The 15,757-nt window shown below is 39.4% G+C and overlaps 1 protein-coding gene across 2 annotated transcripts; it reads left to right on the forward strand.

The window, feature by feature from the left end:
- The first annotated feature begins 3,718 nt into the window (after window positions 1-3,718).
- On the forward strand, window positions 3,719-8,224 carry chst1 (carbohydrate (keratan sulfate Gal-6) sulfotransferase 1). Of its 2 annotated transcripts, none has more exons than XM_010797339.1 (2): window positions 3,719-4,051; window positions 5,634-8,224. In XM_010797339.1, the coding sequence occupies exon 2, from the start codon at window positions 5,680-5,682 to the stop codon at window positions 6,952-6,954; it is 1,275 nt and encodes a 424-aa protein (XP_010795641.1). In that variant the 5' UTR covers window positions 3,719-4,051; window positions 5,634-5,679; the 3' UTR covers window positions 6,955-8,224. The 2 variants fall into 2 exon arrangements, with proteins under 2 accessions (XP_010795641.1, XP_010795642.1); XM_010797340.1 differs by having other exon boundaries at window positions 3,719-4,041.
- The last annotated feature ends 7,533 nt before the right edge of the window (window positions 8,225-15,757 follow it).

The raw sequence follows: 15,757 nt of genomic DNA on the forward strand, positions 1-15,757 counted from the left end.
GGTGACACTAGATATCTGCTCATGATAAGGTAGTACCCATAGAGTCCAGTAGAGGGCGGAGCCTGTGAGAGATATAACAAGTATTATGAAATACACCCTTATTTACAATATGTGTGCCTAGAGGTTTATTCTTTACATTCAATGCCATCTCATTGCATTGATAAGTTAATATACAAACTACAGTAACAGCAAAACACTATAAGCAATGCTATATTGAATAAAACATGGTTGTCTCTGCTATACCAATCACGGCAACACTATTCCAGATGCTCTGTGTTCTGCCCTCTCCTGTTTTGGAAACAAGAACAAGACAGTTCCCTGAAACATGTGCTTGCACAGAGAATTGTGAATGAAAAACGCCAGACAGAAAACCCCAGCTTTTGTCACCATTTGTATACAGGCATAAGGATGACAGAGAGAAAAACAAAGCCAGAACCCCCCCCTCCCCAACACACACATTATTTAGCCTGGCGTGTTATGAATCTATTACAAATCCTTTTAGAGCATGCTCAAGAAGAATAGCCTTACGCGATAATGCGCTGAAAGGCTATCACGCTGCAGCAGATGCCCAGCGTCAGTGTGGTGTGCGTCCCTTGACAAGACTTCCACAAGCTGCGCTTACTGACATAAACGTTCAGGGGACAGCCATGGAATCATAACTGTATGGCTGCGTCATCGCTGGCCTCCCCGCGGCTATAAGCACATCCAGGGGGCTTTCATCTGCAAGGTTAAGACAATACCCAAGCAACTTCACAGAACATCCCGGAAAATAATATGAATGTGTAAATACAGACACATACAGAAAAATAAATGAAATCAAATTCATGCTGGGTCGGAACATTGCCTTTGATAGTGCATGTGATCTACACAAATGATGAGTATGAACGTAGGCCTACTGTATGTTATCAAGGAAGTAGTCTGTGATGCCATCACAGAAAACAAGGTAATCTCCACTGGTGGAAATCAACTAAATACATGTATTCAAGTATTAAACGTGTGAACAGTTTTAAAATATAATGAGCTTTCTCACGTTGTGTTACTTTATACATCAGTTAATTTAAGAGATAAATAATAATATATTTACTAATATTTACTTTGTATCATTTATTTCTACATTTTGTAGTAAATATGTAAATATATATAGATTGAGCGATTTCATTTTTTCACCACTTATCTTCACTGAACAATTGAAATACTGCTTACATGTTAATATATTGACCTAAAAAATAATTACTGTGATGAAAAACAACATTTTGAAAAGAGCAACGTACTCCCTCCAAAGAAATGTCATTTTCATTTGATGTAACATCTTTTATATGGCCTATTTAGCTTAAGAAATGCAAGCATTTCCTAAAACCATTAATGAACATCAGTTATCTGTTTTGTCTAAGCATTTACAATTGAGAGTAATTTAACGCATTTTGCTAATATCTCGGTATTTGCAAGATGTAGGTTTCATTGTGGTACAGCAATGTCATCAAAGCTATTGATGATAGTATTAATAATAACACCACTTAGTTTTCTTCCCATACTAAATGTATTAAGTGAAACTAAAGGCATACATATTTTACTTATCACTGTTTCCAAGTACTGTTTCAAAATGGCCACGGCTCTTTTCAATCAACATAGCACAGTTACATTTCATTTAACATGTTCAACAACTAGTTGTAAAGAGGGCGCAAGAGTCAAGTGATCATTTCTAAACCACTCAACGTAGTTTATTGGTTGGCCGCAGCGTAATGTAGCTGGGGTCAGTCAGTTCTTCTGAAATCTTGCTGTGAAAACCAAATCTTCTAAAATGTAGGTATCGACTTCACAAGGCTACTTGACATTTGTGTGAAATGGAAATGTGACTTGTCGGCCCCGACAGCTCGTCAACATCTAGGGCCTTCAGCAAGTCTGTACATCTTCGTCTCTCTGGCACACTGCCAAATCAGAGCTTTTTAACTTTCTCACTGACCTCTGGCAGCCAATTCCCGTCAGTCGTACATCATGGTAGTCTTTCTGCTGGATTCACAAGTTCCTCAAAATGTACACTTCCTCTGTTTTCCAAAGGCATATTTTATTTTACTTTTACTAAGGGTGGGGAAATAACAGTCTCCAAAACAACCACTTGAGAAACATTTAAGTGACAACGAGAAACAAGGTTGTACATAATAAATGTGAATAGAAAATAATAATGTTGTAGCATGATGTAGATCCATGTAGATATTAGCTTTGTCATGTGAATTATCTGTAAGTAAACATATTTCTCAATTTATATTAAGCTGACAGGAGAAGTTAGTTACTCATCTGTGATTATGAACGTAATAGTAATTGTCCTCATGGCTTTATTTCTGAGTGTTAAAACGTTTTTAATAAATGAATTTGGGTCCAGGTCCTCTTAGCACTTATCTGGAAGTGTTTTGGCCAACTGTTCCACTACTACTGGTCTACTTGATGATGTATTGAACTAAAAGACAAAGCAAGACTCTTTCTGAAGGTGGACACTCGCCAGATAGCTTTTAACAACCTGGCAAACAGAATTGTGAAACGATTATTGGCTTATAATTTATGTATAAAACGTTACTACAATTATTTACTAGGCGTTAATAAATAAACTGCAACTTATAGGTTATTTAAAGAGAATATAATAGAATGCCTTATTGGAAAGTGGTAACATTATATATAATTTCTGACATAAAATTGTAAAAAAATCTTTTAAATAAGTAAAAGAAATATCAACAAACAAAAAAAAAACGTGTGAACATAATTGGTTACAGGCCATATTGTCGTCATGTGTGTTCTGTAAGACATTTGCATTTTTGCAACCTCAAGTTTTTTATTTTGGCCATCAAAACTGGTGATGAAGACCATTCACTTGTCAGGAAAATGTTTACTGAGAAATCAAGTGGGAAATAGGGTCATTATTTCTCATAGACTTTTATATAATCAGACATCATGATCTTCCTGCAACCAGTGGAGTCCCCCCTACTGGCTATTACATATAATGCAGGTTTAAGGCAATTCTGCATTAACAATAGTTAGTTATCACTTGGTTTTGTTATTACAATGAGGCGAATTATATTAATGTGCATCCCTCCCGTTTTCCTCACAAAAAAATAAACATTAGCATGTTAGGTCTTGCTTTTCAGTCCTGCACCTTCAGAGACATCATGCACTTTCTGCACTCATAGGCTATATGTTTTTTTATCAACCCACCTGTATTAATAACTGTTCGTACGTGAGATTCACTACAGAAAGGGCTATGCATAATCACATAACCTGAAGTGTAATGCTGATTAGACATGTCAAAGTCAATGACTTTTTTTTTTTCAAAAAAGGTTTTCAAAAAACCTCTCTTGGTAGCCTATTGTATGTTTTTAAGTCATACAATACCATGAGAGGATTTTTCATATAATCGCTCAAAACTGCACAAACCAAGTTCAATCTGAAAGGGAAGATAACATGAACAAGTGAGCAAAGCTATGCAAGGTACTGTAGCTATCCCACCAATGAAGAATAATGAACCCTTTTTCTACATTGGAATAGAGCTGATTTGCTTGCGTGTGTGTGTGTGTTGGGGGGGGGGGGCAGTGATGTGGCAGGCAAGAGACTACGGGAGACGATGTGTGTTAGTGTGTGTGTGAGTGTGACAAAGAGAGAGAGAGGGAGAGAGGGAGAGGCAGGTGGAAAGGGGGAGGGGTCTGGGGTGGTCCAGACAGTCGGTCCTTGTGTACCTCACACACTCACAGCCTCTGCGCATCATTTAAGGGGAGCCCGGCTGTCGCTTTTCTCACCGCCTGGCTGACTCATATTAACACCACTGCTTTAACGTTACCATTATACCACTTTCGTTTTTCTGTCTCTGCCTCAGAATCCAATCGTTCAACTTAAACCGGCTTGCACCACCGTTATATGGAAAATACGGGTCGGCCAGGCGCATTTATTCTCTCCTACCCGAGAGGAAGCGCACGGAGGAAAACGTTGGAGGACTGACGGAAAAAAGCCGTGATTCATGAACGTACCGCGCATCATGAGAATGCTACAACTACCAACAAGGTATACCGGAGTAAGTGCAAATATAGCCTACACAATCATTACACTGTGTTTCATAGAATCGGATGATTTATACACGTATTTAATTTTGGGATGCTTTCTCTATTGAACACTTGCGGTTGGGTGGGATGCGTTCATTTGTGCTCGGTTATCTTACAGCAGCGTTAGAGGATGCCTGCATCACGGAAAATCTCTGTCAGGAATCCTGATCCCGCTATGGTGTGCTTTTTATTTCAATATGTATGTGAGAAGAAAGTATAGCCTCTCTAAAAGCATAATAGTTGTTATCGGTGGTCATAAAAGTCATTATTTCGGCTATAAATGCAAAACCATCAACAGTGTCATCAGCATCGCACTAACAGAGTGGGAGGAAAATACATTTGCTCATCTGCTTTATTGAAACGTTTTTATTTGTTTTCTACTGGTATGTTATTTTTTAGAGTATCCTTCCTTAATACGATGCTTTGAATCCAGAAGATATCCCCTGATGCATCATCTCTTTTTTGAACACTGACTTGTGCGTGGCTTCTGAAGTGATGATGTTGAGCCATTATTGTACTTACACTTCAAAGCTCCCTGCATCAAGGCCCCAGTATGTGATGCTACAGTATTATTACAAACAAAAATCAAATTCAGAGTGGGACATATTTTTGTTTGTGATACTTCATTTGCAGCGTCATTTCCCCTTGATATGACATTGGCAGTTAAGATTTAAACTATTGTTTACCTTTCTGGGCTGGCCATTTGTCCCCTGATGAACAAGTGGAACACAGTACAATGCTTAGACCCTTCAATCAGGCCAAATTAGGTCCTTAATTAAATGTAGACATGTTGGAGGAGACAGAGAGCCAGGGTGAATGTATAGGTGGTAGTGCAGTGTACTTAATGAAATACTTTGTTTCCCTAATAATGATAGCATGCTGCAGAAATACAACCAGAATAGTTATTTTTAATATGTGTGTTAAAGTTAGTTTTAAAACATTGTCAAAAAGAGGTCTATACATTTATATATACAGCCTGTTTTGTCGTTGCATTCCAATATAGTGTGGGCTCTCAGACAGCTGTACATTATTTTGTCCGACAGTGTCAGTTGATTGGATAGGAACCAAACATAAGGGACTCAAAACACTCTTATCTATTTTAATTTCTAGATACAGGGGCTTTAGTACTGGAAGGAGAGGCAGGAGACAAATACAATTATTAGGTAATAAAGAGTCTGTCTCTTTGCTACAGCACATTTCTAAATCTTCAAGCCTGCCTTCAATGTATAAAGGGAAACAACATGTGCAGCGCTTTTGTCCCAAGTATCATAAATAAATAATGGCCTGTATGTTCAACCCATGACTCATGCTCAAATCTAAAAGACAATACCAACACAACTGTCAAATGGTGCATCAAACTATGCATTTCATTATGATGCTCTCCACTCTCCACTGTACTGTGTCTAATTGTATTATATCACTGGTAATTTCAAATGTAATTTAAGGGGTTATCTTGTGTGTGTAGACATTTAAGAAACGGTTAAGCCAAAAAATACAAAATGACAAACGCAATAATCTTTAAGAATAAAAACACCAATCATTTTATGTTCACAGGGAGGACCTGGCATGGACCGCTGCGTCTAAATGAAGTGGTTCAGCCATGCAATGTTCCTGGAAGGCAGTGATTCTACTGGCCTTGGCCTCCATTGCCATCCAGTACACGGCCATCCGGACCCTCACCTCCAAGCCTTTCCAGTTGTGCCCGTTGCCCAGCCCCCAGAACTGTGGTCTGGGGGGCCAGGAGACAGAACCTCCCTTTGAGCGGGGTGCAGGGTGCGATGACTACCCTTACTTTTCCATCAATGCCACACGTAAAACGCACATCCTGATCCTGGCCACCACCCGTAGTGGATCGTCCTTCGTTGGCCAGCTGCTCAACCAGCATCAGGAGGTATTCTACCTGTTTGAGCCTCTTTATCACGTTCAGACCACACTGATTCCACGTTTGTCACACAGCCGCAATTCCGCAGACCGGCGTGTGATGCTGGGCGCCAGTCGAGACCTCCTGCGTAGCCTGTACGGTTGCGACCTCTATTTCCTGGAGAGCTATATCAAACCAACGCCCACCAACCACACCACAGACAAACTGTTCCGCCGAGGTGCAAGCCGTGCGCTATGCCAGCAACCTGTTTGTGACGCCTTTGGTCCCGCTGATGTGAACGTGGAAGAAGGGGACTGTGTTAAGAAATGCGCAGCTCTAAACATGACTTTAGCAACGGACTCATGCCGTGAGAAGCGGCACGTGGCAATTAAAAGTGTTCGGGTGCCAGAAATTGGAGATTTACGTGCTTTGGTAGAGGACCCAAGGCTGAATATAAAAGTGATTCAACTGGTCAGAGATCCGCGTGGTATCCTGTCATCACGGATTGAGACATTCAGGGATACATATCGGTTATGGCGTATTTGGAGGGCCACGGGGCGACGGCCATATAATCTAGACTTGAGTCAGCTTACGGTTGTCTGTGAAGACTTTCTCAGTTCAGTTTCAACCGGTCTCAGTCATCCCTACTGGCTCAAAGGGAAATACATGTTGGTTCGCTATGAGGATTTGGCCAGAAATCCACTTCTCAAGACAAAGGAGATCTATGACTATCTGGGGCTGCCTATGGATAAAAATGTGGAAGACTGGATACATGCAAACACCCGGGGCAGCAATGAGCCCTCAGCGAAACATAAGTTTGGAACAGTGAGGGACTCAGCTGCTAATGCAGAGAGCTGGCGTTTGAAACTGTCTTATGACATGGTAGAATACACACAGACTGTGTGTCAAAAAGTACTTCACCAGCTGGGATACAAGGCTGTAAGATCAGCAGAGGAACTGAAAAACATGTCACTCTCACTGGTACAGGACAAAACTTTTGTAACATTTTTGTAACAAAGATAGTTCTCTATGACTATTTTTGATATATTTATAATTGTTGCCTTATCATTTCTTTAGTTTGTTGGTGTTGTTTCTGTAATTTTGTCAAATCAAATTTGCACTACACTTTAAGATTATGAATGCACCGAGGGGAACTACGGATGATTCCCCAAGGTTTCAGAACAGCACACTTTCTACTCAAAGAAATCAGACAAGCTATTTCACAAATGTGTCATAATTAGTTTTGTTCATGAATAGAACCAAGACAAGGCACTGTCTGTATTGTTTCCTGTATGCAAGCTGTTGATTCAATGAAAGTAACCTGTTGCCCTTCAAAAACACGAGATTGGAGTTTGGAGGGATTTTGGTAAAGCAGACTTGTTTTGTTTTTTTTCTCCAAAAGACTGTACAAGCCCTTCTGTGCAATAAATAGTGAATGTCGCATTCAACCTTTACCACTATGGCTTTTCTATCCATGTTGGAAGAGAAGAGCAATTCTGACGGATGCTACGTTTGCAATGTATTATTGCAATTTACAGGCTCTCCAGTTAAAGGGACAAGGGAACAATTATTAATTTCCTTAGAGAATACTTCACAATTGTCAAGATGTTTACGACACAGATGTAGACGTAATTTAAGTCTTAATTCAAGTAGTGTTTGTCAGTTTTATTTATTACTTTATTTATCTTACAACTTGTCAATCCATTTATTCACTCAGTGTGAAATCTACGTGGCCTTTTCTGTCTTTAATTAAAAAAATGTATGCTACTGTCATCCATTGATGGTGAGACATTCACTTATCAGTTAAACTTTAAAGAATTTCCTTGGTTTTATGTCACCTTGATCATAAGGAAAGGTATAAAAAGAGGAAACATCTCTGATTAAAAATAGTGTATGCCTCTTAAATTCCAAATCTCATCTCTTTTAAAAGTTCATGTTGGATCTATGTTTATCCCTCACATGAAAGATTCATAAATGAGGAAGATATTCTTTGTAGAACAGTCTGCACTGCAGATTCTCTTTTTGCAGTGGATACCTTACACTGTGCAACACAATCACATTCACAAATAGTTACATTATATCACATTTAAAAGGAGCCTTACAGTAATCACTGACTAATGCCTAGAATCTGGGACCAATCCTCTGAATACTAATAGTAGCAGTTGGCCTGCTATTTTAACTAAGCAATGTTAAAGTGTAGCATGGCTAATATACAGTACAAAAGATACACTTTTTTTTGTGAGTAGTGAACATTCTGAATAAAAAAAGGCTTATTTTTATTTTTGTACTCCTATTCACATAACATCGCTGAACTAAAGCACAACAATGATATTTGCCATTTATTTCTGCTGTAAAATGTACATTATGCTAAGCTGTTTGATACTGACGGACTCAAGGAACATTGTTGCTGCAAAAGTACATACAGATCTGAGACACCCAGCTGGTACAAACAGCAATGTTCGGATAAACATCCTGGCAATTGGTTTATATTTGGGCACATTTAGCAGTTTATGCGCTGGTTAGTTTGCAAACTGTCTTCACAGTTAGTGTGCAGCAAACGTGATACGTTCACGCTGTGCACTCTATTTTTAATTCTCCTTCTGTTACTGTAGCAGCTCAAATTGAATGTCGGTTTGCATTATGTAGCACAGAAACTGTCAAGGATGCGTTCACAAAACACAGCTGCCCTTATAAAATGCAAATGAAACACCTTGAACAAGTGATATTGCTAAAAGCATACCATTTAGTGTGATAACCACATCTGCTGATATGCTGCTGACAAATACTGACCACCAAAGACAGCAGAGGCACAACAAATTGCAGATCTATTAGCACAAATATGTCAGTTTCAACGTTCAAACTAATGTATAATTATAAAGGCTGGGTATTGTTTAAAAATCACAAAACTAGTATCAATTCCCTTTAAGTGATACAATTGGAAATAAAGCATTTCATTTAAAGAAGACTTGGTCAGTGCTCAGTTTTAGTGATGCATTAGTCACTCAAACGTAGCATTAAATCAAAGAACATTTAAAGTGATAGTAGGGTGGTTTAATGTTCTATTATTTCTAATAAAAATGAATCGCAGTTATTGTGTGACTGGAAAGTTTCGATAAAAATTGGGAGTTTTTGATTGATACGCTAATGGTATGAGGCACCGATACCAGGCCTTAATAAATAGGCATTCAATGATTCTGGTTTTCAGATCCACCATTATATCAAATTACAGTACTTAAATTGCGTTTAGTGAGAATGTGATAAGTTCTGCTAAATGTACCCTGAGCATAGAGCAGAGTTATGTGTCCTGAACACTGATGGTTTTTCTTCTATATCTTTTGGTTTTTAACAGTTTAGCTTTGAATTTTTTACTTCTACAAACGGCTTCACAGCATATATCTTTGCAGTCAAAAAACATGAGGCAAAAAAGTCCATTGACTTCCATGCAATGGCCTCTTGTTTACCCATAAGATATAAACCCTGTGAATAGAGCATCACACGCCCGGGCTCATCAGTATTGGTGACCGGATGTCCATTGAGATGCAGAGCACAAACCTTTTATCCTCCTCTGTGCAGAGGCTGGAGGCAAACTCTCTCCCTCTGCCTGTGCTTTCTCCATCATCCACCTCTTTCTTTCTTACTGAGATCTCGGGGGATTGTTCTTCTGCTTCAGTGCTCACTCTCGGTTTTTCACTTTACCTCTGAAGTGTTGAGATGTGCTTGGCATACTTTTTAATTTTAAAACAGAAAATGCTGCAAAGCTTGGCGTAGGTACATGCATATGACATTTCGGGACATGCACTTACCTGTTATCTGATAGCACTTTCAGATCTGAATATTAAATATGAAGGTATAGCAGCTGGTTAGCTTAGCTCACAGCTAGCCTGACTCTTTCTTGAAGGAAGAAAAAACACCTGCCAGCACTTCCAAATCCCTCTAATTAACCCATTAGATCTCCTCTGTTTACAAAAAATGAAGCATAGGCTACAATTATTATATCTTGATTTGATGGGGGGGTTTACTGTATGTGCCAAACTATTTATTGGCTAGCTTCCCTTCCAGTGTTTGTGCTATACCTCTAAGCTAATTGGCTGCTGGCTGTATAGCCTCATATTTACAGTACAGACATAAGTGATATCAATCTTCTCTTCTAACTTTCCATCAGTAAGTAAATAAAACGATGTCTCAAAATGTCAAGCTATTAATTTATTTGCTAACATTTTTTAAATGCATTTTCCAGCTTTACAATAAAAAAGCAAAGGGAAAAAAATGTAATGCTTCAAAGCTTTCGGAAGGAACTCGGTTTTAAATCAGCAGCCGCTCAAGCCTCTGAAAGCTGTAACTGGCATGTGATTATGCTGTCTTTTAACAAAATATTAAGAACTAACATTTTTGACGCTTCATCACTAGTCCTGCATTTGAGTGACATTTTAGCTGAACATGCACACTTTTTAAATGAAGCTCTCAATTCAACTCAACTTGGTTTCTTTTTTCTATCCCTGGAGTTTGACTGCGACAGTTTGCCAGTAATGTTGCACTTTCTCCCCCCACACGCCTGACCCCGGCACACAGTGTGCAGCCTGATTCCATGTGTCAGTGTGTCGAAGCGTCTCTGTGCTCTCGCTGAGCCCCTCATGTTGTTTGTTGTGTCCCAGGGCTGAACACATGGTTCACAAGACCCTGGAAGAAAGTACAGCAAATCTCTCTCCCTCCATGTCTCCCCAATGCCTTTTCATTCTCATCCCCTCATAATGTGACCTTAATAATCTGACCCTGTATGACTGCAAGACGGAGCAGAAATATATTTGCTTCTTTTTAGCTCAATGTTAAGTGAACTGAGCTGACAGAGCATGTCCTGGTAGCTAAGGATACTCATTAGTGAACAAACACTGCGGAAAGTGAATATTATTGAAGAGCGTGCAGTAATAGAATCATTCTAAAAAAGTGTGCAAAGAAAATCTATTGTTGTTTTGTCTTGTGTGTGTGCAACCATTTCTGCTGCTTACTGGGAGATATAGTTATGAGTTCACTGAACTAGGATATGCAATGCAATCATCGCTATTGTCCATATCCTCGGATCGTCTTTGACCTCAACACGTCAACTATATGCTTGCATACGAGCAGCCCGGATGATTCAATCAGTTGCTGCTGAGGAGACCTGCTGATGTCCTTTCCAGCAAAGAGCTTTGAGTGAGAGTCAAGCAGTGCAATCAAAACGATTCATGTGAAAATCATGAGATCGTTTTGTTCAACTTTTCTGCGCAGGTTGTCCGAGTTGTTATTGGATTGCTGGGCAAATGGCAGCAGGGGGCTGGGTGAGCCGGACGAGCTGGGCTTGGCTAGTAGCGATGTGAGCAGCTTAATTGAAGCTGTCAGCAGGTCAACGTTAGAGAGCCATAGCAACCAGGTCATTACTTTGTTAGAAATTGTGAGCACCGTGATTTAATGTGCAGAGCAGCTTTGAAATTAGATTTTATATGATGTATTATTCACACTGGAGCATATATCAGGCAGGGGAATTAAATGTTGTGGTTGGATTGAATTCAAATCAAAAAATGTTGTCATATTTGTAACATTAGCTCATTCCGAGATGACTTGGCATCAATGACTTCATTTTTGCTGGATACATTTAATTTTGCACGAAGCATGGTTCTGAAACATTTCCAAGCTTGAAATAGAGATGAAACATCAGAATTTGAAATATGATAATTTAATACATTACTGTTCACATTGACCTATTTCTTCATAGTTAACATTTTATTATATGAAAGCATGAACTCTTCCAGCAGGTATGAATTATTTCTAAATGAAAAGAGGGGAAAACTGAAAATGACACTCAGTCCCTTAAATGCTCCGAGCTACAGCTGCAACTGGCAAGCATAGGTTACTCCCTCTCTCTGGCTCCCACACACACATGCACACACCCCCACCCCCACCCCCCCCACACACACACACACACACGCACACACACACTGAGGGGCCATTGATACTTAATCCCCCCGCGGAAATGTGGGTATAGGTGTGTGAGAGTATGTGTGTGCGAGTGTGTTTATGTGCGCACAGTGTCGGTCGGGCCGGTCAGTGCTTACGTCACTGTGGTCAGCTGTGGCTCTCTCCATGTTTAAATTCTCCCTTCGGCTGGCCTGAAAAACTGGAATGAGATTAGCGCACGCACAGGCAAACAAGTATGAGCATTCCTGAGCTAAAAATGAAGCTCTAAGATGTCTGGGAATAGAGGAAACATGGAAATATCTCCATGTTGACGCTGAAAATGGTTGATTCACAGATATATGTCCTGCAAAGATGTGCTGAGTAGACTCTGTGCAATATTCTCAGAAAAACCATGACAGAGGCTGAACCTGGGTGGTCAAGGGCATAAATCACGATCAAACTCTCAATTGACCAAGCACATTTGTTTTCTCAGACACTGAGGCTGTAAATCAGAGGGTGCATATGAAGTGGTGAATGAACCCAGTAATCTACAGTATATCTGGATAATGCCATTTTATGTCCAACCTTAGTTATGTAATGAAACACTCTTGTTTTGTTGTTCTCATTTCCATATTGGTTGACAGTATTTCTCATAAACCCTTGCTGCGATAAGCACCCGTGCAGGGATTTATCTGCAAACCCACGCAGCATTGCATGTTTATTTTAACCTCGTCTTTGCATCTAAGCTTTTGGGCATGTCAGTTTCTCTCCAACAGGGGACGTCACCTGACTTGCCACTCTTCTATACTGTGTTCATTTTGGAGGAAATGCTGCAAAAAATATTCCCTTATATGTGCTTTATTTGCATTCAATATCTACTAAATAGTTTTTTTTAAAGGCAAGCTCTCAGGCTTTGAAGCTTTACCAAATAAAAACACTTGATTACAATGATAACATGACAGACCAGTCTATTCTGAGCTCCATACACCATTACATTGAATAATTAGTGAAATTAGCACCATTTATCTCTATTTTAAAGGTTAAAGAAACACATGTTTAAAGGTGCTGGTTAGAAAGAACTGGCCTAACAGACCACAACTATAAATAATTTGTCCAACAATATGTAATATTTCCCCACTGCTATAACATTTGAGCACTACAAATTACATTTAAATAATTAATTTTTTAACCTTTTTATTTGTTTTTTGCAAAAATCTATACGAGTCCTTTCTCAGCCTGTTGATGAGAAATAAGAACATCGAGACCTTCCCTCATTTTTATATTTATATAGGCTGTCTTCTTTAAATCTGTTTAATACCCAAGGTCTCTGCGAACCACAATGGAGTAAACGATTAACATTTCTGAAAGGATAACACCATTTTGTAGAGAATGGTATTATATTTTGTTCTCACAACCTGAGTTCACACTCTCCAGAGGACTCCAAAACACACTTTTCTGTCCATTAATTGTAGCACTACCCATTAATTTGTACTCATGATGAAATCAGCATAGTTGGAATGTCTGTTAAAGAGCTAAAGGGAAATCAAGGAGCTCACAGTGGTTATTATTGTGTGAAGACCTTGGTAAGAGTTTCTGTCAAAGCCTTATTTTTTCTCATAACTTACTAAATCCCCTAAAGTTATAGAATGAAGTGCAAAATCAAGGCATTGGTTACCTTGAGTTATATTTTTAACTGCTGAGGATTCTCTTTGAGAAAGTGTTGAAACCTATAGATAAAATAGTGATATGTCAGTGCAATCTAAAATAATTGCTAAGATCTGGGAATATGGAGACATAGACTAAAACCCAACATGTCACGATAGGAGCAGATACTCAGACAGATTGAAAACCATCTTGAGTTAAAACAAATCAGGAAGTTGCTATGTTGACCAAAAGTAAGCACACTTCACCTGTTTAATAATTAGGAAAAGCCAGCTCTCAGAATTAAATGAACCATTTTGGACTAGCAACAACAAATCCATGTCACTGAGCCACATGTTCGGTACATCTCTTCCATAGACAAATGCAGACTTGCTGCTAGTTCATTAATATAGAGAGCAGACACTATCCTAATTTGATTGTAACTCATCAAAAGACCATAACATAGAGGGACATCAATATCCTAATTGTATTACTCAGAAACATCCAACCGCAGAAGTACAGCTGTGAACCAAGTGAACTTGCTGTGGGTATATAACGTGTAGCTGAAGTTGCGCTGGTCGATGAAGTCATTATTCCAGCTAGAAAACATCTTCTACTCTAATTACACCACCAACAGCTTGCACTATTGGCACCAGGTATAAAAGATCCACAGATTCATGGTATTTGCAGTGAAACATTTTCCACAACAAGGATGCAATACAAAGATACAAGGGTCCTTTATTGTCATCCTGCAACACAAGGTTGCACAACACAATGCAGTATAGCTTTGTCCAATAAATGCTACACAAGAAAAACACGGGAAAAAACAACGGTACATTCCCATTGTGCCTTGTGTTGCATCATGAGGAATGTAATTATAAAGAGGAGTTCGCTGGGCAGATAATATGGCTAGCATATTGAGAATTCAAAAAAATGTCAAAACATTGTCCGCAAACTTCGACATTGGAGCACCAAGTATCATTGATGTAAACACAGAGGCTTCAGTTATCCAATTTTGATTATCATAACGCTGCTGTTTAATTGTTTTGGTAGTAGCTCCAACTTCCCACCCTAAAAAGCAGCATGCTCCCATCCAAGGAGAAACTGGTGCCCTAGTGCGATATGTGAAGATTTGCCATGTTTGAATATATTTCCCCTAAAATAAACCAAAGGTTGTAAATGATGTTACAGCTGGAGAAGAAATAACACATATGTGTGACGTATGCTGCTTTAGTTCTGGGCAAATGGGTAATGCACAGAAGGAAATTGTTTGGTAGTATAAAGACAATGAGTCAAATGCTCGATTACGGCCTTTTATCCTGAATGATAATTATTTACAATAAAGTCATTTACAAGGTCAAATATCTATATAACCTTGAAATGAGCCCAAAACATCATTAAGTGTAATAAACTTTCAAAACTCTTATATTTTAACATGATCATTCTTATGGGGATTAAAGGTGGGGTAGGTAATTTTGGAGAAACCAGCTCGAGTGCGCTAGAATTAGAAAATACACAGCCCGAAAAAATCTGCTACCTCCTCCAACACACACGAACGCGCACATGACCAATGAGGGCACGAGATAAGTTTGTGCACAGATGGAAGGCTGACAGGCAGGTAGTGTCAAGGGGAGAACACTGAGGCATGAACTCAATTGCACGACTCAAAACTCAGACTCAGATAGCGTTTCAAAATAAAGACTTTACTGGAATTTGCACAGTAATAAAACAAGGAAAACAAAACCACTCTTTCGAGGAAAACTATAATGCGATCTATAGCATAGGTCCGTGAAAAGGTCCGTGAGGTAAGCCGATACGTGGTCTTCGAGAGACAACGAACTGACAATTAACAGGAGGGAGCTAACACAATATATACACAGGTAAAGGGGACACAGTTGGAAACAATCAGGGCGGGGAAAATAATCAAGGACGCAGGAGAACAAAAAAGGGGCGGGGAGCGTGGAGGCCTGAAATGAGAGGAAGAAATAATTAAGGGTATAGACATAAAGCACAAGACAAAGGGACATGACAACTCTAACATAAAGAATAAACTTTTACTATAAGTTTCTTGGACATGACAGTACCCCCCCTTCTAGGGACGGCTCCTGACGGCCCAGGCTCCTCTGAGTTGAGGCGGTCAAAATCCTCAATGAGGCTTTTGTCCACGATGAACCGGGAAGGAATCCATTGCCGCTCCTCAGGACCATAACCCTTCCAGTCAACCAGTAACTGTCGCCCTCTACCCCTT

This window comes from Notothenia coriiceps, unplaced genomic scaffold (assembly GCF_000735185.1).
Source record: "Notothenia coriiceps isolate Sejong01 unplaced genomic scaffold, NC01 NC01_scaffold00037773, whole genome shotgun sequence".
NCBI lineage: Eukaryota > Metazoa > Chordata > Actinopteri > Perciformes > Nototheniidae > Notothenia > Notothenia coriiceps.

Coding starts and splice junctions, on each gene's coding strand:
- chst1 (XM_010797339.1), top strand. CDS start 5,680: ATGCAATGTTCCTGGAAGGCAGTGATTCTACTGGCCTTGGCCTCCATT.